General features: G+C 48.4%; 1 protein-coding gene across 1 annotated transcript in view; it reads left to right on the plus strand.

Moving 5' to 3' along the window:
• The window catches only part of LNPEP (leucyl and cystinyl aminopeptidase), a 1,221,122-nt gene that overhangs the window by 755,389 nt on the left and 439,225 nt on the right, over positions 1-26,508 (plus strand). The window contains exon 11 of the mRNA XM_069627677.1: positions 14,819-14,919. Coding sequence (XP_069483778.1) covers positions 14,819-14,919 — 101 coding nt within the window. The remainder of the gene's footprint in view (positions 1-14,818; positions 14,920-26,508) is intronic.

Genomic DNA, 26,508 nt, shown 5'->3' on the forward strand with positions numbered 1-26,508 from the left:
CTCAGGGAGACAATTATTTTCCACAAACGCCTTAAATACATCCAAAATTAATGACCCGGAATTTTGGTGTTGAGAAGCATGTACTCTTTTTTGTGGAAAAATTAGGAGAACCCAATTTGCACTTTGACTTGCATTCGGATGAGTGATATTTCAGAGAGAGAAAGATGGTGAAAGCCCAAATTGTCAGTCTACCCTCCTACAGTAAATGGGGATGTTTGCCCTGTTTGGGCAACTCAAGCTCCCAGAGCAGAAGTTTGCATATTTTGGCTCTCGAGATTTTTTGGACTAAAAATTACCATTACCGTCAGCCAGAGCCACCATAGTCAGTGGTGAGGGATCCTGGGAATCGTAGTTCAAAACATTTGAAGCAGCATAGATTTCAGACCACTGTACTACAGTGTACAGTGCAACACACCTGCCAATTACAAATGTAGTGTAACACCTACCTGTCCACATGCTAAATTATCCCCTTCTGTGGGTGTACTTTCTATATGGCACACAGGAGGAGGCAAATCCAGACATATGCTATATTTTTGTAATGGACTATCTAGTGCCCCAAATCGCCTTCAGGTTGGCCCTCCTCTCTGGGATGATGATTTAAGGATGGCAGGTACAGCAGATGAAGTGGCTTATGAGTTGCAAAGTACGATAAACAACTATATATTACTCTTCAAAATGGGGTCGTTTACACAGGGTAGGATGGGGCTAAGCTGGGTACACAAGGTGCCTAATAGTCTGAAGTTTAATTGTTTCGTGGAGTACTTTTTTAAATATAGCCATCAACTGTTGGTACCTGTTACTATGGGCCTTTTGACATTTTCCTAGACAGAAATTGCTCATTTGAAATCGTGTGAACACCTTGCAAGAGGCCAGGGGTGGCTGTAGGCGCTCTGCAGGAGATACACCTCTCCATAATAGTGGAGCACACTGACCCCCACAGCAACTCATCCCAAAAGTCAAAGAAAAGACATTTTAAAAGACAGCCTGAATATTGGCGCTCATTTCAATGAAGAAAATACATTCAAATAATCAGAAGTGTAATTTGCTAAGCAAGTGGTAAGGGAGTTGCCGTAACTCAAACCCAACACAAGACTCAAAGGAAATGCATTTAAAAAAGCACACATTTCAATAAATAAGGGCATTCATTTTGTTTCTGCTTCTGTAAATAATAATTTTGATGATTATTCAAAGCAACAAGATAAAATAAGGAGTCAGAGCTTTGGTGAAATATGCAGGACCTTTCACACCAAACATGTATTGTCACGATGCAGACATAAACCAATCACAGGCTGGAAAACTAACGGTAAAGTTTTCAATATATGTATTTGAGGGTTGTTACAAATCAGAGTGCAAAATAAGAAACTGGTCGCAAAACAAAAACTTTAATGATGGTCAAGATAGTTTCTCAAAGAGTTCATTCCTCTACTCGGGCTCCCTTCCCGGATGACTGACCAAATTAGTGTCTCTGAAAAGGCAAGTAAAAGGGTTCTCTAAGTCTTGTCCTGGTTTATTCCTTTCCCGCTGCTTGGCACAACCAGAGCCACTCAGTCTCAGTGTTGAAGTGTCCCAAAACAAGCTTACTTTAGCTTTCTTGATGTCTTCTCTTTGCTCGTGCTTTGGCAGTGAATTTGTTCCCTAGGTCTCGGGTCTGGATTGTCTTATTGGCAATTGGGTTTATGCCCTGTTAAAGCTAGCCATGTTCTCTAAAAGGCCTGCAGTCTTAGCCAATCGGGACAGTTACACTGTTGCAGTATCTGGGTCTTGGCTTTACTGTCCACCAGCCCACACTTAATCTTGCCCATGTCATGTACTCGTACCCAAGGCCACCTTTCTTACTCACTCTGTGCTCTACATGTTACTCCTTCGCTTCTGTCGTGTGCTAGTTCCTTCCCTTCTCCAAGGCTCACCCTTCAGAGGCTCAGTTCTCGCCCTTCTGTCTTTTTTGCCTTTCTGGCTCTGACAGCCCTTCTCCAACCTCAAGTCTCTTTCCTCTTCCCTGAATACCACCTCCAACTGTTCCACCATTCCATCCTCTCTCTCACTGGTCTTCAAGCTGAACTGAAATTTGGAGGAAAAACAGACTAAAAACAAGGAATTGACCTATCATGAGCTGCTATGCTTCTAAGAAGCAGAGGTCATCAAAGCCAAGAAAGCTCTCTGCTCCAAACTCATTGAATCAGCACAACACAGTCACATGAAATCTTAAAAATCATCCCAGAATGTAAAAACCTGAGACTGCAACACAGCTCCCACTCCAACTCAGTAACTCTATCAGATGCCTGGAAGATCAACAATAAGATCCTCCATATTCAAGAACATGTGGGCTGTAAAAGGCCCTCACACTCCTATGTAACTAACAACATTTCGCTAATGTCTCCTGCCGGAGCTGTTATAATCTCAGTCCAATTTTTCTCGACAGATGTCCTACTCTGTGCAGTCAAATCCTGCAACCCAAATGGATCCTTGAAAGATCTGTGCCACCCAGTGTTTGTAAATTGATCATGAAACGCCAAGAACTAGCAACCATTTTCCTATCCTTCCTCAAGGACTCCATTAACACTGGAAGATTCCCAGCTTTGTTGAAATCTGGATACATTAAACCCTTGCTCAAACAGTGGACAGTGGAACCAACAAGCTATTGCTCAATCTTAAACACACCTTTCCTTGGGAAGCTATGGGAAAATTCAAATATGTCCAACTCCAGAACTTCATTGAAACAAACAACCTCTTGCATGAGGCACAGCATAGTTTAAAACTTTCCGGGGTTACAGAATATTTTCTATGTGCAATCGGGGACACACTCAAAAATAACGTGGATGAAAATGTAGAGAGCACACTCCTCCAGTTGGACATCTCAGCTGCTTTTGACAGCATCAGTCACAAGATCCTTCTAATAAGACTTGAAAACATTGGGTTTAAGGGTACAGCTCTTGGCTGGATCACATCTTTGCTCATAAGCAGAACAGAAACCACTATCACATCCCCCTAGAAATCAAATCCTCATGCACTAATAAGCCGAGTACCTCAGGGAAGCACAAAGGTCACCTCTTCTATTTAACATCTATGTAACAACGATACTAGACCCCATCATCCAATCCAGCATCACCTGCTGCAACTTATATTTAAATGTCTTGAACAGACCAAAATTCTACTCCACACAAACAGAAATAATGCTCTGCAATCCAGCAGCCCTCATCACCCCTACAATCCTTTGGCCTAACTAGTTGGGTGCATGCCCAGTATTGTCCACCACAGTAACGAATTTGGAATCCACAATGTACAACAAACTCACACTTGAACCACAAGTCAAAGTAATAGTTAGAAACTGCTTCCTTCATCTCCGTGCAGTAGGACCATACCTTACTTAACCTTCCCCCAAGGAACCATGGCAATTATATCACTAGTCCTATCCAGACTAGACTATGCCAACAGCCTCTTATGTTCGACTCCCTAGCTACCTAATGAAGAATCTACAAAGAATCAAAAATTCCTTAGCCAGACTATTACCAAGTATGAAAAGCATTATGTACTGTCCAGCTACCAGATAAGAAAAGGATTCACTTCAAACCCCTGTGCATTGCTTTTCTCTCCTACCATGCAAAGGGCTTGCTCTCTACAGAAGGAAATTTCAACACGACACTCGTAGAAGAGTAAGGTCCAGTAACGCTGCTTTAGCACTAGTCCCTAAGAAAAAACTTCAAGGAGGCTCTGCTTTCTATGTACTGGCCACGAAAGTCTGTGACACACTGACTATGCATCTTTCTGGAAGTGAAGACCTGATGTTTATTGAACAGCTCAGAACACAGCACTTCAACTAATCACGTTTGAAGAAATGGCAAAGACACCAGAGCTACACTACTGGAATCCTCCCTTGGGACCAAAAACCCTAGAAACTATCATGGAGCCCAACCTTCCTGCAAACAGGCTATACTCTTAGGAGCTACCTTCTTTAACCCTATTTAGTGCACACCTTCCTCACCTACCCTGAATGGCTGTTTTGGGATAAATAAACACCTCAATATCATATACCCTTTTACACTTCAGTCGCGGCTCAGCTTTTAATCTTCAGTGCTATAATTCCATAGGCCCGTGACTGCTTGCTTTGTGAATTTGGAACACTTTTCACCCCTCCATGAACTCCACACCTAATCACAGAAAGCTACATCCTCTACCTCTCCATTCCACCCTTCCCCCACCTCCCTGCTAGCTGTTCACCCTTAAAATCTTGCAACCTCTTGCACTTCACTTCCATCAAAGACCAACTAGGTCTAGTGTACCTAACAGACTCCCAACCATGCTCCTCTATCAACAACTGCCCACTCTTCACCTCAGTCCATTACCTTGCAACCAGGGAAAACCCCTTATGGCCACGCAGCACCCCCATATACTTATCACCAAGGAACACAGTTTTTCACATTGGGACACAGGTAACTGGTCCTTTCACCATGCACTCTTCACCACTGCTTTCCACATCTACCTTTACTGCTGTCCAACTTATTCTCCCACTACCCCTTTTTTCTTTACAGAGCCATTCATAGTGAGGCCAACATTATTGGCAGAAGGGTGCTATATATACACCGCTTCCCTTCCCTTCCTCCTCTTATACCTTGTTTGACTGATGATCTTCCTCTCCACTCTGTCACTCTCCTACTTCTTTATGGTATTCCTTGTCTCCTCCACATTGACCTTCTCCTCCTCTTCTCTTGACACGTATTTCTCCACTCCTTTTCCCCTCTTTACAGTCTCTTGCATCCTGTTCTCTTCTCTAGCTGATTCCAAATGCTTTCCACTCCCAAAGTCTTCTGCAAAACATTTCCCCTTAAGTAAGGCCCTAACCTCTTCTTCCTTCATTTACCTGGTCTAACAGGATTCAGGAGTGTATCATTGTTATTTATGTAACATTTGTTTGCTCGATTCATTCTGCTGCCTTCCTGATTTTTTCTTACCTTTGCCTTCTCTCTGCATGTCACTTCTAAGCGAGCTGATAAAGGGTCTAGCTGCCATGCTTAATTTACTTCTCATGCATGAGTGAGGAGAGCCGGGCAAGTTGGATCTCCGCAGAACTGCATCCTTTGTCTTCTGCTTGTGCAACCAAGCCTGTAGCAGAGCGCTTCCTCTCATGTGATTGTATGCACATTCAAATGTCGCGGGCTCCTGCCTCTTCATCATTGCATGGCGTGGTCGGGCTAGTCAGTGGATCCTCCCATGCTGCCTCAGGGCCGAACATCATGCTGGGTGATCTGGCTGCCTAGCCTGCGCAGCCATCACTGCAAAGGACAGGCAAGGAACTCTGGTTTGGTTCTATTTGGCATTGTGTTACCAAAAGTGGAGAGGATTGAGCACAGGCCAGATTGTTTAATAGTAGCCTATTTTCTATTAAATCCATCATAAAACTGCTGTTGGTTGACAAAGGGCTGAGTAACAGAGCAGTTTGATAGATGGAAATACTATATCCAGCTTCCCCATGAGTGCACAGAACCCCCTGACCAGCAAGCCATGAGGCTAATGGCTGGCTCAAGCCTACATAGAGTAAACTTAAACTGGTTCTCCAGCATGGGGTCTGGCATGGATTCACATGCTCATGAATATTCCCCGTTGTAAGGCTCGGAATACTCGGTAAAGAAAAAATCAGTTTCAGTTTCGTTTCTGAACTGTCTTTCTACTAGTAACCAATCACTGGTCTCTGGGTCATACTGCCCCCAGCCAATGACTGGCCTCTACCTAAGCCCCTCCTCTGGCAGCCATCTTCAGATTTTTACCACACGTTCAAGTGTTGGGAGTCCTCGTGCTGTAGGTCTCCAGCTTTTATTGCATTTTGCATTTTTTCGAAGTGTTTACTCTTATATTTACGGTCAATCGAGCCTCAAGCTCCACCGTTTTCACTTCCGATCTACAGGGATCCGTTTTTGGAATTTTCTTTGACCCTCAAGGGCATTTTTTCATCGTGTTTCCACTTCTCGGAGGATTCCAGAAGATCTTTGAGGCCTACCCCGCGTGGTCAAGGCCCAGGAAAAGGGAAGCATGACGCCGGTTGGAGCCAAGCTGTTCAGGAGCTGCCCTGGATGCGGGCTTCAGAACATCTTTAAGGAGGATGAGCACTCTCGGTGCCTCTATTGCCTTCACGACGACAAATCGCACGTGGCGAAGGACTGTGCGTTTTGTTAGAACATGTCCGAACGGATGATGAAGGATTGTGGTATTCGACTCGCCTACTGGCTGGAGGGGAAGAGCCCAGCAGCGGGTGAGAAGAGAAAGAAATCCGAGCGGTCTTCTAAGACCTTTGAGGGCGCTCCGCTGACGGGGGCCCAACCAAAGGCTAAGCACTGCGAGTCCGCGGGCACCGGGAGCGCCGATCGGTCGGCTCCTCGGCTGCCAGGCAGGGCGCATTATCACTGACGCCATCAACCACGAGCCAACGCTCTGGCTCGGGGAAGAGGAAATCGGAGAACCCGGGTGTTAGGCAGAATCCTGTGCAGTGCCCTTAGGGACCACTACACACAATTAAGACTACAAGTGGTAATACCTTTGCTACAAGCCTGTACTACAGTGTTAAAGTTGTAGCAGTAGCGGAGCAGCCAGGCTTATCTCAAGAGTAAATGAGCAGTAGTAGAGATTACACAAAGGACCACAATTACTGTGACTCAAGCAAACACTGACTCAAGGTTTCAGGTAAAAAATATAAGTACATTTATTTTAAACCATCTGTTCACAAAATACTTCACTTCTATAAATTCAAAACCACACGTAAAATACACCACACACAACCACTTCCACTTGTTCCAGTAAATTCAAAGTAAGTACATTAGGATTTGACAGCTCTGTGTTGCGTACCCGCGGATAGAAATGCTCACAAAGTTAAAACACACTTTGTACTTTAGAATTTCAAACAAGGGAAAAGGGGTTAAAAATGATAGGAAATATTTTCCCAAGGCAAGGAGGTTCAAGGACTGGTTCAAAGATACAGATGAAAGTCAATAGGCCTGCGCCAGTGTCAATGGAGCAGATGCTCAGTTGCCAAGGATCACACGTTGAACAGTTCGAGATTCGAGATGCCACGAGTACTTAGATATTGTCAGATGGAAGGAAAAGTTATAAGAGGGAAGGAAGAAAGAACAAATCTTCGTGGAGGAAAAGGGTTCACCCTGATTCCGGGTGGTCAGTCGGAGAGAATGACCAAATATGCACAGTACCTTATTCCGTTGGAGAAAGCTGGTGGCACGGCAGTTGTTCCTGGTAGTTCCTGCAGACTCACGGTTCCTGCGGCTTCAGTCGTGGGGACAAGACAAGAAGGACGACGTCTGGCGCGATCTGCACTACCAAGGGATGAGGCCAGCAGCAGTGAAAAGAACAACGATGAATAAAGGTGCACTCCTTTAAATCAGGAGAGGGCTCTTCTGAAGGCTATCCGGACCACTACAGTACAGTAGTGATTTCGACCCAGGAGAGGATTCTCTGACTGAAGAAAAGACGAGCTGGTTGAGCCCACCAGGCTCAAGGGAAGAAGACTCCGGACTGGATCTTCTCTTGTCGTTGAAGGGTAGATAGCTCAGGGCTGCAGCAGGGCTTCACCGGGACTTGGGGTTGCAGCAGCCGTCTTCTTCTCCGCTTCTCTTCGGTTCCTTGCAGTTCCAGTGGCGACTCGGCCTTCTAGCCCAAGAGTCCTGCCTTTTATGCCGAAATCCCCCATTTACACAGCCTGGCTGTCAATCACTCAGCAGGGGGGTTGTCCAGCCCGGACAACCACCTTAGCCAATCAATACCAAGTGCGACTCGGGTCTCCAAGGAGACACTGTGCAGGCGGTGTCTACAACCCTCCCTCACATTCAGCCACCTAGACACCCAGACGCTAAAGGAAGGCTTCTGGTCAGAAGCCCGCCAAAGGTCGGCGAACAAAAGGAGGCAAACCTGGTTTGCCGCGCAAAGAAAGACCCAAGAAGGATGTTAACAAAAAAGAAATGGCGACTAAACCCAACCAGAGCCGAAATAAACAGTATTTGGGCTAGCGGGTTTAAAGTTTGAGGCTACTAAAATAGCCTAAAACAATACCACGTTATGTAATATAATCGCGGTAGGAAAATTACGGTAGATACCACTGCCACCAGCTAAGTCTTAATGTTAAGGGAGTGAAACAATGCTCCAAGAGGTACAGATAAAAAGGGCTAATGATTAACCCTTTCCCATACTCCATGTAAGATGGGGTGTACTGGATCTGTGGTTAAATGACTGTGTAAAGTTAATGGCAACTTTACCCTTTTCTGGGGGACAGTAGTCAGTCCCAGAAATTGAGTCAGTGGGAAGTCTAGAAGACGAAGTAAGTGGGCACCACTGTAATACGTTCACGTATCTCAAATGTTCATTGTTGTAAATTAAAAAAGTTAATCTGGTCGGATAGTTCTCATCAAAAATTACAAAAAGGAGCTGGCTGAGACGAAATTTGGAGACACCCAAATTCAAAATACACGTGAAGCAGAAACCAAGTGGGATACAGGGTCACACAGCCGCTCTCTAAAAAGACCCAATCAGGGTGTGTAAGTAGTTCAAACTTTCAAAAATTGATTCAAAGGTAGAAAAAATGTTTAATGTTAAAAAAAAATGACAAGCGTTGAAGTTCAGTTGTTTTTCCAAAATCCTTTTATCAACAAAAAGTTCTGTCAAAGAAAATGAGTCTCATATAATGAGAAGTCACTAATGCTTTCTTAGTGAGGAAGAAAACGCCACTTGCATTTTTCATCAGACCAAAAATTGCCAATGCATTTCGGAATTACATTTCCTTCATCAGGGCAAGTCTACAGATAACGTGTGCAAGTTTATAACATAGAAAAAACAGTACATCATGGTGCACAATCATATCAATTTCGAAATTGATATGATTGTGCACCATGATGTACAAGAAGTTCGAGGTATCCAGGGCCCACGGGAAGGAGGCCGACGAGGAGAGCAACGAGGGGGCCGACGAGGAAGATAGGACCGCGGAGGACCCCGCGCCCCAACTGCCGGTCCCGTTGCAGCCGGTACCCTTACCGCAGGACAACTCAGGAGCTATCCTGATGGCGATACAGAACCTGTGAACGGAGATAAGGACAAGGATGCCCTTAACCCCACCGACGACCCAGCAGGGCCTGGTCCGTCGGGGAGCCCGCCTGACAAGCGGAGACAAGTCCATCCTCCTCCCCCTTCCAGCCATCCCCCCCACCCCCTCTTCCGAGGGATGAGACTGGAACGGAGACGGCAACGACAAAGACGGACGACGACGGTGGTGACGACGGAATGGACCTCCCTTCACCACCTCTTCGGGCCCCCCCCCCGACGAAATTGGCTCCTTCCACGCCATGATCGCCAGTGCATCTGAGCTCTTCCAGCTCTGCCCTGAAGAACAGAAGAAGGAAGGTTTCCTCTACCAATGGCGGGAAGCCAAGAGGAAGACTGTCCTCTCAATCCCGTTACTGGATGACATCTGGGATGAGGGGGTGGTGCTACTGAAGAACCCGTCCACGGCTCCTGCTAGGAGGGACCGGTACGAGAAGAAGTACTCGATCCCGGACTCCGCCCCTGTTTCTCAGGGCACAGCCGTCCTCGGATTTGCTGGTCTCCACGGCGACCAAGAAGAAAGCGGCAGGGGCGACGGCATCAACTTCAACATCCCCACCAAACGGCGAGGGGAAGAAGCTGGATGCCATGGGACGAAATCAAAGAGGCCAACGCCCTCGCGATTGTGGCACGCTACGACAGAGAGCTGTGTTTCAAGATCTCTCCCCTGCTAGACTTCCTCCCGGACGACAAGAGGCTGAGGCCCTGGAGATCCTACAGGAAGACGAGGTGGCTTCGGACCACGCCTTCATGGTGCCACGGACTTTCGTCAAATAGGCAACAGCGTTTGCCTTCGCCGGCGCGGTTGGCTCAAGGCCACCGACTTGCGTCAGGACGTGCAGACCAGGGTACTGGACATGCCCTTCGACGGGAACAACATGTTAGGCAAGACAGTGGACGAGTCACTGCAGGCCATCAAGGTGGATACCGAGACGGCTCGGGCCTTGGGTGTGCTTCAACAGCGACGGCGGTCCTTTCGGAGCTCCGGAGGCAAACAAGGTGCCTCCAAAGGATTTGGCAGGGGTTCCTCGTCGTACCGCCAATCGGCCCGCTCCTCGTCGCAGGAGGCCTACAGAGGACGCGGCAAGACAGGAGGATCCCGTTGTCGTCGCCAAGGAGGCCAAGGCGGCAAGGCCACAGCGAAACAGGACTGAACCAGCCGTGGCATCGGGCCCCCTTCAAAGCACCCCAGTGGGAGGCTGGCTGGCAAAATTCACCAGCATGTGGTAGTACATCTCCACAGACCGTTGGGTGCTAGATGCCCTGGCCCGCGGGCACATCCTGAAATTCCGAAAGAGGTGTCCCCGCATTCCACCCTTGGCCAGAAAGGAAGACCACGTCCCACAACTGCTTCTGGAGGTATGAGCGATGTTAAGAAAGGGAGCCATAGAACTCGTCCCAAAGATGCTCCGGGGCTCCGGAGTGTACTCGCGATACTTCCTCATCCGAAAGAAGACTGGCGGGTGACGACCCATCCTGGACCTTCGTCGTCTAAACAAGTACATCAAGTCCCAGAAGTTCTGGATGGTCACCCTCCAGCAGGTGCTGGGACAGCTGGAGGAAGGTGAATTCCTATCGTCGCTGGACCTGGAGGATGCCTACTTCCACATCCCCATCCTAAAGGGACATCGAAAGTTCCTGCGATTTGTGGTCCAAGGGTGACACTATCTGTTCAAGGCCCTTCCCTTCGGATTGAAGTCGGCGCCCAGGGTGTTCACCAAGTGCCTAGCACCAGTGGTGGTGCGGCTGCGCCTGCAGGGGATCCACATCTGCCCCTACCTGGACGATTGGCTCATCCGAGCAAGGTCAAGAGAACTCGCCGTCGATCACACAGCGAAGACCGTCCAACTTCTCACGGATTTGGGATTCTCGATCAACTTCGCGAAATCCCACCTGGTACCGTCGCAAGTCGCCCTGTTCCTGGGAGCCAGGCTCGACACAGTGGCGCGATTGGCTTCACCGTCTGAGGAAAGGACGAAAGCCATCTTGGGCAAGGTACAACAGCTGTTGACCATGGACGTGGCCAGGGTGAGGTCCATCAAGTCCCTGCTCGGCATGATGTCCTTGTGCATCTACGTCGTGCGCCTATGCAAGCTGCGGATGCGACCCCCTACAGGAGTTCCTCGACGCCCGTTGGAGGCACGCGGCGGGCAGCTTCGAAGACAGGATCTCTCTCAACGAGACTTTCCGACAGGCGATCCGGTGGTCGGGCAACCGCGTGCACCTGGCGGCGGGCATGGACTTCGAGACCACGGCGCATCAGGAAACGGTGACAACGGACGCCTCCCTGGAGGGATGGGGAGCGCACTCCGACGATCTCCACACAGGAGGCCTTTGGCTCCCGGAGGAGAGATCACTACACATCAATGTCCTGGAGCTCCGAGCCGTGTTCTGGGTCCTCAGGTCGTTCCTCCCGTCCCTCAAGGGCATGGTGGTACGGATCTTCACCGACAACACCACCATGATGTTCTACATCCGGAAGCAGGGGGGCACCAGATGCCAAGCCCTATCCAAGTAAGTGCAGGACCTGTGGCACTGGGCCGTCGCCCAAGGGATGTTCCTGGTACCCTTCCATCTGGCAGGAAGAAAGAACACCATCGCCGACTCGCTCAGCAGGGAGTTACGCCCAAGCCACGAGTGGATCAGGTGGATCTCCTATTTCGACGATGGGGCAATCCCCAGATAGACTTATTCATGACAGCGACGAATGCCAAGTGCCAGAGGTTCGCCGCAGGTTTCCCCAGCCGGGGAGCAAGGGCGATGCCTTCTCATTCCCCTGGGACTGCCTGTTCCTTTATGCGTTCCCCCCCGTTGCCATTGCTGCTACGTCTCATCAGTCAACTCAGATGGTCCCGGTGCAGGATGATCCTCTTCCCACCGGCGTGGCCGAGGCAGATCTGGTTCCCGGACCTTCTGAACATGTCAGTGTCCCCTCCGGTCAAACTTCCGACGGACGCGGATCTTCTCGCCAGGGAAGGAGGCACCATCCTCCATCACGACCCAGGATCGTTGAACCTGCAGGCCTGGCTCCTGCAGCACTAGAGTTTGGAGGGTACGATATCCCGGCGGACTGCAAGTAGGTACTTGCTAAGGCCAGTGCGTCCTCGACTCTCAAGTGCTATGGACACAAATGGAAGAGGTTCTCTGTCTGGTGCCGTGCACAGAAGATTAACCCTCTACAGATTACGGCCCCTCAAGTGCTTCCGTACTTGATATCGCTGGCCAAGGCGGGGCTGGCACATGCCGCCATCAAGATCCATCTGGCGGCTATGTCCCGCTACACCAGAACTCCGGGACGATCATCTCTGTGGTCCCATCGCCTGGTGAAGGAATTCATGAAAGGACTGTTCCGATCGTTCCCGCCGGTGATGGCCCCGGCGTGGGTGCTCAATGTGGTGCTGGCCAGACTCAATGTGGGGCTGCCATTCGAGCCTCTGCATTCGGCACCGTTTAAGTTCTTGTCGTGGAAGATGACATTTCATGTGGGCATCACCTCCGCACGACGAGTGGGAGAGATCCAGGCCCTCTCGTGTAAACCTCCGTACCTGACATTCCATCAGACGAGGGTAGTGCTCAGGACGCACCCCTCCTTCATACCCAAGGTGCCGTCGGACTTCCATCTCAACGAGCCCTTGGTGCTACCTGTTTTTTTTCCGTCGCTTTCGTCGCCGGCTGAGAGGACTTTGCACTCGCTGGATGTGGCTAGAGCGCTGAAGTTCTACGTGGACCGCACAAAGGACCTTCGGAAGACATCACAGCTGTTTGTGAATTTTGGACCTGTGAACCAAGGGAAGGCCCTCTCGAAGGCTTCCATTTCCAGATGGCTCTCCGGCTGCATCATGCACTGTCACCGGTTGGCAAAACGATCGTTGACCGGCCGTCCGACAGCCCATTCAACCAGAGCGATCGCTGCTACTACGGCATTCTTGTCTGGTGTGCCCCTGCTGGACATCTGCAGGGCTGCTATGTGGAGGTCGACGCACACCGTCACAAGATTTTACTGCGTCGACCGGGATTCCAGGGAGGAGTCCAGAGTCGGCCAAGCAGTGCTGCACAACCTGTTCGCCTGAAGGTGGGCCTTGTGAGAAGGTAAGAGATGCTTAATGTTGAGTTGTTGATATGCTTAAAGTTGAGCCGTGCCACCTCCCGTGGTTGTGCATGTGTGTACTGCTATGTATTCTTGTATTCATGAGCATGTGAATCCATGCCAGACCCCATGCTGGAGAAGGAACAAGTTACTTACCTGTAACTGTTGTTCTCCGGCATGGCTCTGGCATGGATTCACATGCAAACCCTCCCTCCTACCCCTCTGCAGCTCTTCTCTTGGTCCCACTGCCACTTTACGTGCTACCAAATCTGAAGATGGCTGCCAGAGGAGGGGCTTAGGTAGAGGGCAGTCATTGGCTGGGGGCAGTATGACCCAGAGACTAGTGATTGGTTACTAGTAGAAGGACAGTTCAGAAACGAAACAAACTGATTTTTTCTTTACCGAGGATTCCCAGACTGACGACGTGGAATATTCATGAGCATGTGAATCCACGCCAGACCCATGCTGGAGAAGAACAGTTACAGGTAAGTAACTTGTTCCTTATTGGCGATCTTGCTTTTTTCCTGTTTTTGACTGTTTGAAGACATATCAACAAAATAAAAAAAGGGAGCTGCAAAAATCCATCAGAGGAGGTGAGATTTGAATGCAGTGCCAATGGCTAATCTTTTTTTTGGAGGCATCCAACCCAATCAGTTTGTAACCTACGTCGTAACTCTTTGTCAGTAAAAGAGTAAATAATAGAATAATAGACAACACCTCACCAACACTCTACTCAGACAAAACCTTGGTGATGAACAGCACGGTTTCCATCTAGTAGAACACTATGGTGAGAATGTAGGTTTTATTAGTTTCTCTTTAGGACTATCCGCTATCGCAAAAAAGAAACAAATCAACCAGGAGATTACTAACGGAGACAGCTTCTACTATTGGGCAACAAGTCTATCGCTGGCGGATATTTCACATATCGATGACTAGTATTACACCTTGCTCTCCTCCCACTAGTCGTGCTAACTTCCCACCTGAACTACCTGAAACCCTACCCATTTCTTGCTGGTCTCTTAGTTCTAAGAGGCCATATACATTTCAGAAGTTGCGCTGCATAAGGCCCATTTATATAACCTCTTCAAATATTGGTGCTTATGGGAGTTTTGATTAGGCATGTTAGCTTTTTTTAAAAAATGTGGAGGCAGGTTGGTGGATGCTTATATTTGTTTATGCCATTTCACAGATACTACTTTAGTTGGGACTTGTGCTTTTTGTTTTAGAACATATGCATTTCGAACCATTGCCTATATTTGAAGCTTCTGACATGGAAAATAGTAGTGTTGCTAGCAGTGTGTTCCCTGGAGGCCACAACATGGTTGTCAATGCTTGGGAAAAACGCAGTGACTTACAGTTTTCTCCCTAGTAAAAGGAGCGGCAGAATTGTCTTTTGCACACCCGGTGATGGTTCGCATATTTGAATGCAGTGGGTTCCCTTATGACCGTCATGCATGAATGCGTACGCCTTTGGACCTGTGGCAGCATCATTTGCGTTCCTACACCAGGTGCTTTTTAAACATGCTTATTTGTTTAAGAAATGGTGAACACCGCAGGTACTCCTTGATAAACTGATATCTGCAAGGTTGAATAACAATGTTCTACAGATAACTGGCATTTGCTTATTTTTATATTTATTTGCAGAGGTCGGCGTTTGTGGAATATCCCACTAAACTACCACACTAGCACCTGCAATGAATATTCTATTAATTGTCACCAAATATTGCTACTGGAAAATGAAACGGGTGAGCTTTTTCTTCGTTTGCACAGTTTTTTTAGATCATTCTGCAAAATAATATTTGTGTAATGTGGCAGATTTACAACCATCATGCGAAAGTAGTAATACTTTAGCCAAGAATTACACAAAAAAGTGACTGGGACACATTCAGAATGATCCGGTGTCTGCCCAATGTTCCCTCTAAAGAGTTTGGTTTGCTTTTGTGTGCACCTGACTAATGATACAAGCCACTTTGTGAACATACATAGATGGGAGTTTGGAAGAGCCTGTCCCTTCTCTTCCCTTCATACGGCTGCAATCCTTTACAAATTATTATACACATATTATAAAAGGTGTATTTTACAACACTTTTTTAAAATGTATTGGCTATAAAATTGAATGTTTTATAGGCTGTTTTAAGAGCCCAAGACTTGAAGAACTGCTACAATACATTGAAATAGTACTGCTCTGGAATGGAAAATACATGCATGTATCGAAAAAAAGCATTGTATAATCAATATAAACAATGGGTTCTTTTGTAGTTATTCATTTGTTGAGTGGAAAGCACAGCTTGAAGGGATCCACAGCAGCGTAAAACTTTCATGTGTGTTATAAAGAACAGGTATTACATATAACTTGTTTGATGGGCTAAATATTTAGACATAATAGGTGTAACAGATGGTTTAAAGAATGCTCCAAGGCTCTGAGACAGTTAAAGGATTTGTATTTGTATTATTTTGGGACCTGCGGCCATCCCTCCCTCTCTCGTATTGTAAAGCGCCTCCTCCCTAACCCTAGCATGCCTGTTCCTTGGTTAGTAAATACTGATTATTTACCCCTACTGGTTAAAATCTTACTTGAGGGAATGCCTTCTCGATCTGGACTTCCGAAACTGTCCCTACTCTAACCAGTTGTTTGGGCTCTCAAGGGATTATGGGATTGTGCCTTGCAGACAATCTGATTGACTTGGTCTCCTTTCTATGAAGCTCATGTTTTCCTTTCTCCCTCTCTACCTCTCACTGCTCTCCTCCTCCAAATCCGCCCACCTCTACTCCTTTCCTCTCCTCTTCCGTCCCTCCCATGTCTCTCGCTCTATTCAGGGCCTGCCTCAACCCTGTTGATGTTAATACCAACTCTACGCCAATACTACTACCTCCATTGTTCTTCTCCCGCATCCACACTACTACTCACATCTCCACTCCTCCTTCCTCCACAAGACCACTCGCTCCTCCACACTACTACAACTCCACCACCAACCTCCGACCAGACATCCTCCTTTCACTCTGTCACAAACACTTCACATTTGCTCCTTAGACTACCTCCCCTAATAACACACATTACTCTTTCACGCACACTCACAACACACCATTAGCACTCACTAACAAACATCTCACCTTCTCCAGAAATCGCCACCACACTCTGCTGCTCCTTCCCTCCTCCTGTTGGTCACTTGGTCTGCCACCCCTATCTCCACTTCCTCTGTCCTCACTCTTAACAATCCACAGCTTCCTGCTTCCTATTCTCCTTTTTATGCCACCCTCCTGCTTCTATAGACTCACTTGCCCTTGCAAATCTGGGCCTATGTTACATACAACAAAGATGTTAAATAATGATTCTAGCCCCACCCCTTTTCCCAGACAGAATAGCAATGGTGGCTCGTATAGCACAGGATCCATGTTGTTGTTAGGGTGCCTTAGTGCAGGTTCACCTAATGTAAAAGGGATCTGTTTGGGGGTCTGTGCCCTGCTATTACACGCTGCTCTTTTCTCGTGGTCTATTTCCTCTCACTTTCTCTCCACATTGGCAACTGGGTACCAGGCTGTGTGAACCACTAGACTGGCTCTGGATTTCTCACTGGTAGGCCTCTTCACTCCCAGCTGAGGGGATTGTCATTTCCTTTTGACAAGGCCTTATGGAGATGCATGCATAACTGATTGTGGTGTATGCCAGACACAACCGTTACACTCCCTCCAATCCCTCCCATTTGCCCTACAGCTTTTCTTCCACTTCTGTTAAGATTGCAAAATTTAAAAATGTATAGTCTGCAAAAGTTGTAGATGTCGCGGGTTCTAACAATTATTACACGCCATACATACAACCGAACAATCATAGATGGAATCTTAACCCGCCCTCTATTTCAGTTTTGTATTTTTTTTCTTGTACTTGATTACAGTTTGCGATTGTGGAATGTGATTTCAGTGTTTTAGTGATGCAGTATTATGTGTAAATGTGTAAATATTATTCTCCAGCATGGCGTCTGTTATGGATTCACATGCTGATGAATATTCCCTGTCGTCAAGCTGGGAATCTTTGGTAAAAGAAAAAAAGTTTCACTTCTGTTTATAAACTGTCTTTTTCCTATATACCAATCACTGAGCTCTGGGTCATACTGCCCCCAGCCAATGACTGCCCTTTCCCTAAGCCCCTCCTTTGGCAGCCATCTTCAGATTTTTACTGCACGTTCAAGTGTTGGGAATCCTTGTGTGTCGCTCTTAGAGCTTTCTGCGTTGTTCGCACATTTTTGCTAGGAAATTCCAATATTTGTTCGATCAAGACTGTGTGCTCATTCACTTCTACTTCCGACTAACTGCGATCCGTTTTACGGCATCTTTCATCGTCCCTCAAGGGCAGAATCGTAGATTGTTTCTTCTCGAAACTTCTGGAAGGCCATCGGGCCTACACCATGGTGGTGGAGAAGGACGGCTCTTCCCTGCTCTGTCTGTGGACAGTGGAATGTCTTCATGGAGGACAAGCATTCCTAGTGTCTTTGTCTTCACCCGTCACACAAGAAATGAGATTGCATGATCTGTCGTAGCTTTACCAAGCACACTATGAAAGATCGGCACAGCAGATTGGCAGCGTGGCTCACTGCTAAGGCCTCTGCCTCGTGTGGTTCACAGGGGCATGCCTTTTCCGGATCCAGCCAGCCAGAGCAGGCCTCTAAGTGCTTTGAGTGTGCTCCATCCGTTTGGGGCCCAAGATAAGGCTAAGCACTGCAAGTCCAGTGCCGTCTGGGCCGCTGCCTGAGCGGGTTCCACGCCGATTAGGGCGCGCTCCTCATCTCCAGCGGCTTCAATCAACAGCCAACTCTCCAGCTCCTCATCGAAGAGAAAGAAGCTGCGTGAGAAACCAGAGAAGGTCAAGCAAGACAAGTTTTCTGACCTGCCTGTGAAGGCCTAGGTGATGCAGGTGAATACGTCCTCGTCGATCGAACTGGTGGTGGTTGCCCTTTCCAAGGCGAAAGGTGTGGACCCGGTCCAGAGTACACCGACAGCTGTTAGGGTGACTCTTCCTCCAGGCGGGAGGCTTCGACCAAGGTAGTGGAAAAGACCCCTGTAAAGAGGATGATGGCACTTATTCTGAGACCAACACCTCAGGACCTGAAAAAGGGGGAGGTGGTAGGAAGGGCTCCAGGGCACGGATATTTCGTCTTCCGACATCGAAGACGTGGGTTCCGTCCACTCTATCCAGGAAGAAATGGGAGAGGACGTCAAAATCGTCAAGGAGGTAGGGGAGGTGGTGATGGGGACGACGACGTAGGCGCTAGGCCCAACACCCCTTCTCTCCAGGTAACTCCTAGAGATTTTTCGCATGACATTCTTTCGACCCTCCACACTCTGGTGTTGGAGATACAGAAGAGGATGCCTGCACCGACGCCAACGCCGGCAACAACCCCATTGACACCGGGGCCACCACCGCTGAAGAAGAGGAAGAGGCATCCCACGCCTCCTCTCCAGCTGCCAGTGCCTTCCCCGCCTAGGGACACAGGGACGGACACTGCAATGGCGGTGTTTCTCCACTGCCAAGGGCTTCTTCCCCAGACGAAGTGGGTTCCTTGCACTCCATGTTTGCCCGTGCGTCAGAACTTTTCCAACTCCAACCGGAGGAGAAGGAGGGTTTCCTCCATCAAAGCTGGGAGGTGAAAAGGAAACCATCTTAGTGGTACCCCTCCTGGACGATGTCTGGGATGAGGGTTTGGTGCTGCTCAAGAGCCCCGCATCAGCCATGGCAAAAAGGGACCGGCTGGAGAAGAAATACCAGGTTCCGGAGTCAGCACCCAAGTGTCTTTGATCACAGCCATCGCCGGACCCAGTGACGGTGTGGAAGAAGTAATCTAATCTGTCGTCCTCCTCCTCCGTTCCCCCGGATGGCGAGGGGGAAGAGGTTGGACGCCGTAGGGAGGAAGGTTATCTATTGAGCGGCGATGACAGTGAAGGCTGCTAACGCCTTCGATTTCCTGACAAGGTACGATCGGGAGTTAAGGTACAAGATGGCCCCGATACTGGATTTCCTCCCCGAGGACAAACAGATCGGGCGATGGATATTATCCAGGAGGGCGAGGTAGTGTCAGACCACGCCATCACGGTGGCCCTGGACATTGTGTACCTTGGGTTCCGTCAAAGGGTTAAGAGTATGCCTGCGTTGTTGTGTATGGTTAGCAACTTCAGGCAAGAGGTTCAGGCTCAGGTGCTGGACATGCTGTTCAACGGAGACAATCTTTTCGGGAAGGCCGTCGATGAGTCACGTCAGGCAATCAAGACCGACACAGAGACGGCCCGTGCCCTATGCACCCTGCAACAACAGTGTTAATCCTTTCGTTCATCAGGAGGGAAGTCGGGCAGACTCTCAAAAGGCTTCAGCGGGGTTCGTCCTCTTATCGCTCCTCGTCCCAGGAAGTTTACAGGGGACGCTCCAAAACCTACGGAGGTGGCCGCCGTCGTTGTCCAGGCTCCCAGGGCGGCACGCCAGCTGGCAAGCAGGATTGAACCGCCCAGAACGTCAGGCCCCCAGCCCTGCACCCCAGTGGGAGGCCGGTTGGCGAACTTAGTCAGCGTGTGGGAAAACATCTCCAACGAGCAATGGGTGCTGGACACTCTCCCCCACGGACACACTTTGGTGTTTCAGGGAAAGTGTCTGCGAATACCACCGGTGGCCCGGCAGGAACATGTCCCTCAGCTGTGGCAGGAGGTTCGGGCCATGTTAACAAAAGGTGCGATAGAGCTGGTTCTGAAGTGACTCCGGGGCTCCGGAGTTTACTCAAGATAATTTTTAGTAAAAAAATTTTTTTAAAAAAAAGGAAGGAAGACCGTGGACTGGAGGCCCATTCTCAATCTACGACGACTCAACATCAGTACATCAAGTCCCAAAAATTCTGGATGGTCACGTTGCAGCATATGCTCTGCCAACTGGAGGAGGGAGACTTCCTGTCGTCGTTGGATCTAGAGGACACTTACTTCCACGTCCCCAATCACGAAAAACATGCGCTTCTTTCTACCAGTTCAAGGCTCTCCCCTTCGGACTGAAGTCGGCGCCCAGAGTGTTTACGAAGTGCCTGGCTCTGGTGGCGGCTCACCTGCGCCTACAGGGAATTAATGCGTACCCATATCTGGATGACTGGCTCATCCGGGCCAGGTCAAGGGACATCGCTGTCGATCACACAGAGAGGACCGTCCGGCTTTTGACGGATCAGGTGTTCTCAGTGAACTATGCAAAGTCCTGCTTGACCCCATGGCTATTCCTGGTAAGGCTCAACACGGTGTCCTGCTTGGCGACCCCCTTGGAAGAGAGGATACCGGCCATTTTGGGCACAGTGCAATGGCTGTTAGCACTGAAGATCGCCATGGTGATGACCATCAAGTCGCTGCTCGGCATGATGTTGTAATGCATCTTCGTGATCAGGCTCTACAGGCTGCGGATGCGACCGCTCCAGGAATTCCTGGATGCCCGTTGGATCCAGGTGTCCGGAAGCTTCAAAGATGGGATGGTTCTCGACGAGGAGTTCCGTTGAGTGATAAGGTGGTGGGGAGTGTGCTCCAACATCGCTGGAGGCACAGTTTTCCAGAGCCCCGTTACCAGGAGACTGTCATGATGGATGCTTCCCTGGGAGCCCACACCGGACGTCTCCACACTTTCCATGAGAGGAGTGTATTACTGCGGACGCACCCTTCCTTCATGCACAAGGTTCTGTCGAAATTTTATTTCAACAAAACCTTGGTGTTACCTGTGTTTCTTCCGACACCTTTGTTGCCAGCTGAAAGGACTTTGCACTTGCTGGATGTGGCTTGAGCGCTGAAGTTTTATGTGGCCCGCACAAAGAGTTTACGGAAGACTTCTCAGCTTTTTGTGAACTTTATAATAATAATAATACTTTAATGTGATACAGATTGAAAGTAATTCAAACTTTACACATATTATACATAGATAAATAAGCTCTTTAAAAATATGAACATAAATATATACATCAATACATAGTTCCTTTACAAACATCAAAATTACTTCGAAAAGAGAGTAAATTAAAATACAAAATGCTATGTAGCCAGTTATCCTTGGCTACCTGTTAGCACACACATTGTGACGGTTATGCAGGAGTTATACACCCCTACCAGAGACATCGTGCCTCTATACCCATTAGCTGCATAGCAGAAGAAGAATTACCTCTTCCCAATCATAGACACTCGAATATTAGTAAAACCTTCCTATTAGGACATTTTAAATCAAGGCGCCCATGACTTTTTCGATCTGTAGCCATACATTATACAACGCAATATAGAGATGCATGTTAGAAGTATTAGTACAATAGAGCCAGAATTGTCTTTCACATATAGTTTGCGGGTCATGCACAAATTCCCCAAGATATTTAGTAATTGAGGATCCCAATACCGAGCACTCTGTTAGTACATGCTTGGCGGTCTCCAGGCATTCAGGGAGGTTACATAGACGACATACTCGCTCAGCAGTAGAGATCTTTTTCCTGGATCCTAAATTGTACAAAGTCGGTAATTGCTCCAGGCAGAATAGAGTAATAAACCGTCTGAGCCTGGTTGAGGGGCAGAGGTACAAATAGGCTTGAGGTTTCATAAAATCGTAGAGTCTATATTTAACAAAAGCACATGACTTTAAACTACTCAAGTGTGAGAAGTTCTCCAGCCAGTCCCAGAGGTCTACCTTTTTTCCAAGCGCTGTTAAAACGTCCTGGGAAACAGTTGCCCCTCTATGTGTCCACCCTATATCTCTGAGAAATTTGATCATCTCTTTCTGGAGGGGAGAAGTGGTATCCTTTTTACTCTCTTCTTGATGTATGGTAGCCAATAATGGGTTAGGAGAACTGCTCTTCATCTTGAGATAGAAGCCCACCCTCTTTTTAAGTACCAGTGCTTTAAGTGAAGGAAGACCCAGCTCAAGCCTAATCAGGGCCATAGGGACACTCGGAGGTAATCCCAGTATACGTCGCCAAAATTTTCCCTCCATCACTTGCAACCAGGCCAGGTTGAATGAAGCAAGGGCTTCCAGCCCATACGTAATCGTGGGTGCGAACACTTGAATGTATAAATGTCTCGTCCCCCATAGGGTAAAACCGGCCTGCTTGCAGGTGAATGACGCAATTAAAGCTGTTACTTGCTGCGCCCTAGTTATTCGCCCTTGTCTACACAGGGAATAATCGCCCAGCGGTTCAATTTCAACACCTAGATACTGATAGGAAGGGGCATATAGAATATTGTTATTATACACCCAGAGCTCGACTCGGGATACTCTTTTCTTCGTAAATCTGATCACCTTTGTCTTGTCTAGGTTGACCGACAAACCATTGGTTTTAGCATATTCCCATAGAGTCACCGCAGAACGCCTAATACCAGCTATAGTGTTATCAAAGATAACCAGGTCGTCTGCATATGCTAAAACTGTGCACGGTTCTTCCCCTATTTTGTGTGGGCAGTTATTCGCCTTGGCCAGTGCTAATGGGATATCATAAACGTATAGATTATACACCAGGGGTGCTGTTACGCATCCCTGTTTTACCCCCCTGTTCTGTCTCACCTGTCTAGTCATAATGCCTTCTTGATTTAATCTGAGGCACACTGTGGTATTATAATGTAACTGTCTTAGATAGTGAAGAAGACCTGGCAGACAACCCATGGCTTCTAGCTTAATCCACAGCCTCACTCTTGGAATGGAGTCAAAGGCAGCCTTGAAGTCAATGTATAGTGCATAAAGCGGGGGCTGTCCCTTGCTAAGCGCCCGTGTTCGGAGCGTATCCATCACCCACAGGTTGTGTGTGGTAGAGAAGGCACAGCGAAAACCACATTGGAATTTGCTAAGAATGTTGGTGAGTTCTACCCAATTCTGCAGCTCCATAAGCAAAAGTGCTGCAAAAAGTTTTCCCGTGGTATCAAGCATGGAGAGGAGCCTATAGTTATTTGGATCCATGCGGCTACCCTTTTTGAACACCGGCACCAGTATAGCCGATTGCCATGAGCGAGGAGTCGTCCCCTGGGCTAAGACCTTTTTTGAAAAGTATAGAGAGGAGGTGTGCCCAAAAAGCAGGATGGCTCTTAATAACTGCATTGGCCAACGCATTGGGGCCAGGAGCTCTGGAAGCTTTCAAGGTGGCTATTTTATTAAATATGGCCTCTTCCGAGACATCAAGGGGCGGAGGAAAGGGAACCTTCGCTACTAATGTAATTGGATCATCCGCCTCTCCAGAATTACGGTCTAATAAAAATTTAACCCAGGTTTCCTCTCCAATGGGGTTGTCTAAGTGGCCCTTGACCTTCTCTCTATTCTCATTTAATAGTAGCCATATATTACGGGAGTTTCCAGAGCAGATGGTTTTAACAAGCTTTTGGTTTCTAATATTCCTCTCTATTGTTCTGATGTTCCTAATACAAGCTCTGTATTTATTTTTGGCTTTTCTGACTTTGTCGTAATAGGTGGCTCCCGCTATATGCAAGTGCCTAAGACCCCGCATCTCTGATCTTAGCCCTCTCTTGGCCTCACGTATACCCTTATTATACGGGGGAGTAGAACCTCCCAATTTTATCATGTGTCTTTTTTTTATGGTGGCATGGAGACCCGATCTGTTCGAAATGAGGGAGAGACCCGTGGGCGGGAGAAGAAAGTGCTTCAGTAGCCACTCTGTTTCTCTCCGACCATACTATTCTGGTTCCTGCGCAATTAGTTTGAATATTGCCAATGTTCAAATGAGTGGCGGAGGGGAGAGGGAGGCGGAGTGAGCAAAGAAGTAACGCATGGTCGCTCCAATTATTGGGTATAAGCCTCATGTCAGTAACTATGGACTGCATTTCGGGGCACATAAATATATAGTCCAAAGTGCTAAATGATGTGCCATTGGACCATGTGTGTTTCCCCGGCCGGTCACCTAATGTTCGACCATTAATCATGGTTAATTCCCACGTCTCAAACAGTTGTAACCACCCTAACCCTTCGCTCTCCCTTTTCCCATGAGACATCAAGCATGTATCACTCAAGACAGGGTTAGGCGAAACCAAATGATCGCCCCTCATATGGCAATTAAAATCCCCCATAACCACTACCGCTAAATTACCAGACCTTTGTGACCAAGATGACAATAACTCATGAATAGCCTCTTGTAGTGGTTCTCTTGACAACGCTCCAGGGGTATTATAAAGGTTAATCAGTAAGTATCCATTTTCATTTGGATAGTCCACCTCAACCGCCAGGAGGTAATCAGCGGCTTTGGACTGAATCTTCCGAGAGTTGACCGTGTTTACCACCCCCGTAAGTAAACCCCCATATGGGCGACCCTTGTCCCCTCTTTTGGCAAGTGACTGATATACTACAAAACCATCAAGCAGTAGTGGATTCAGTGTCCATGTTTCCTGGAGACATATGCAACTATGCTTAGACAGCAAGTCCACTGATCCCTCTGGCCTCAGGAGATGGACAAAGCCTCGACAGTTCCAGGATATAAGAGAAAAGCTTCAATGGTTCTGTGTGATTCACGGGAGAGCTTCCAACAATGTTTTAAGAGCTTGCTGTATTTCAGTCATCGCCGAATTTTCCAGTGCCACCAGATTGGTTCCTTTGAACGCGGGGGCTTGTATATCAGTGGTCTCAGTTCCCTCATTTGAGTCCCTCTCCTGTGGGTCAACATCAATGGCAATATCTACCGCTATCAGTTCTTCTTTAAATTTTCTAATCATTTGTGCAGAAGCCAAGAAAGTACAATGTATGGCAGAGACATGGGAATTGGGGACCTGTAGGGGTTCAATAAACAAGAAGTCATCAGATTTCATAACTCGAAGTTGAGGAATATAGTGGAGTCTAGTTAAGAATTCTGATCGCGACAACCAGGGATTTTTTCCACTAGGATAGAGGTTCTTGATGTAGCAGATGCGACTCATATTACATTCCTCATCTGAGCTTCTTTGTGCGGGCCGTGTAGGCTCAGGTGTTTCTCCTGTTCCGCCTTCTTTCAATGATGGTGTCTTGCCTTTCCGCAAGTTATAATTCGACTGGGGAACTCTTTTCCCCCGCTGCATGTCCACAACGTGACAACACAATCCGTAGGAAATTTCTTTGTCAGAGTCCTACTTCAATGGTAACAGTGCTACTCGGTGCACCACCCCAAAGTGTCCACGACCAATGCCGGGTGTGCCGATGGTCAGTATAGATCACGTGCCTACTGCCCTGTACCCCTCCAATTCCCCACGCACCCCTACGGTCTGTTTTCCAGAACCCTAGGGGAGCAGTAATCAGGGATATCAGGGATACTAACCCCACCTGATCCCACCTCCACACTCTCACTCCTCGCTGTCACCCCTGCTCTGGTCTCGCTGTTCTCCCGGCAGGTGCAACGACAGCGCAGAGTGGGCAGGTCAGAGAGGGCGGGTATGGGGTACCAGCGGGATACCTGAGGCCAAATACAGTAGGCCACTAATAGGTGTTTTCCAGGTCAGCAATGCAGGGAGCCTCCTTTCCTCCTTGCCTCCCTGTGTCAAGCCGCACCTCACTTTCCACTACACACACAGTGAGGCCGTTTCCGACACAAAGACTCAGATAGTCAGGACAAAATGGTGTTCTTGAGGTACGTGGTTGGCACCACGGGCGGTGCACTACAGCACTCGGGCACCGCAGGATGTTGGGGGCACTACTGGGGGCTAGAGGCAGGAAACTACAACACACGCCTCCATAAAGCACCTCAACAGCAGTCCTAGCCCTAGGTCTGGCCCAGGACACGGACCACTAGCCCAGCACCTCACCCAGCACCTGTGTTCAACACACACCGCTGCCGAGCAACACGGTCATACACTCTCGTTCTCAGCTTCCTATCGACTTGGCTCGGCTCGGCTTCCAGTCACCCTGAGCCCCGGGACCTACTTGGCGTCTTCCGTGCACACAGCAGCCTCGGGCTTCAGCGTCTCGACTCCCTAGCCTCACAGCTTTACAGCTGACCTCAGCCTTCGCGGAGCATCGGAACCCAGAGCACAGCGTTTCCGCGTTCAGCGTTTCCGCGTTTCCTGCGAACTCTGGATTAGAGGAAGTGACCTGCAGAGACCACAGAGTCAAGCCGCACTGTCGCTCGCAATCACAGCCGCTTCCGACTCCGACTTTTTGTCAACTTTGGTCCTGTGAACCATGGGAAGGCCTTGTCCAAGGCTTCCAACTCCAGGTGGCTCTCTGGCTGCATCACTCATGGTCATCGGTTGGCAAACCGACCGCTTCCTGGCCATCCGAGAGCCCATTCTACCAGAGCGATCACTGCTAGGACGGCGTTCCTATCAGGTGTGCCCCTGCTGGACATATGCAGGGCGGCTATGTGGAGGTCTACGCACACCTTCACGAAGTCCTACTGCGT

This window comes from Ambystoma mexicanum, chromosome 6p (assembly GCF_040938575.1).
Source record: "Ambystoma mexicanum isolate Mex_15411 chromosome 6p, UKY_AmexF1_1, whole genome shotgun sequence".
In the NCBI taxonomy this organism is placed as follows: Eukaryota; Metazoa; Chordata; class Amphibia; order Caudata; family Ambystomatidae; genus Ambystoma; species Ambystoma mexicanum.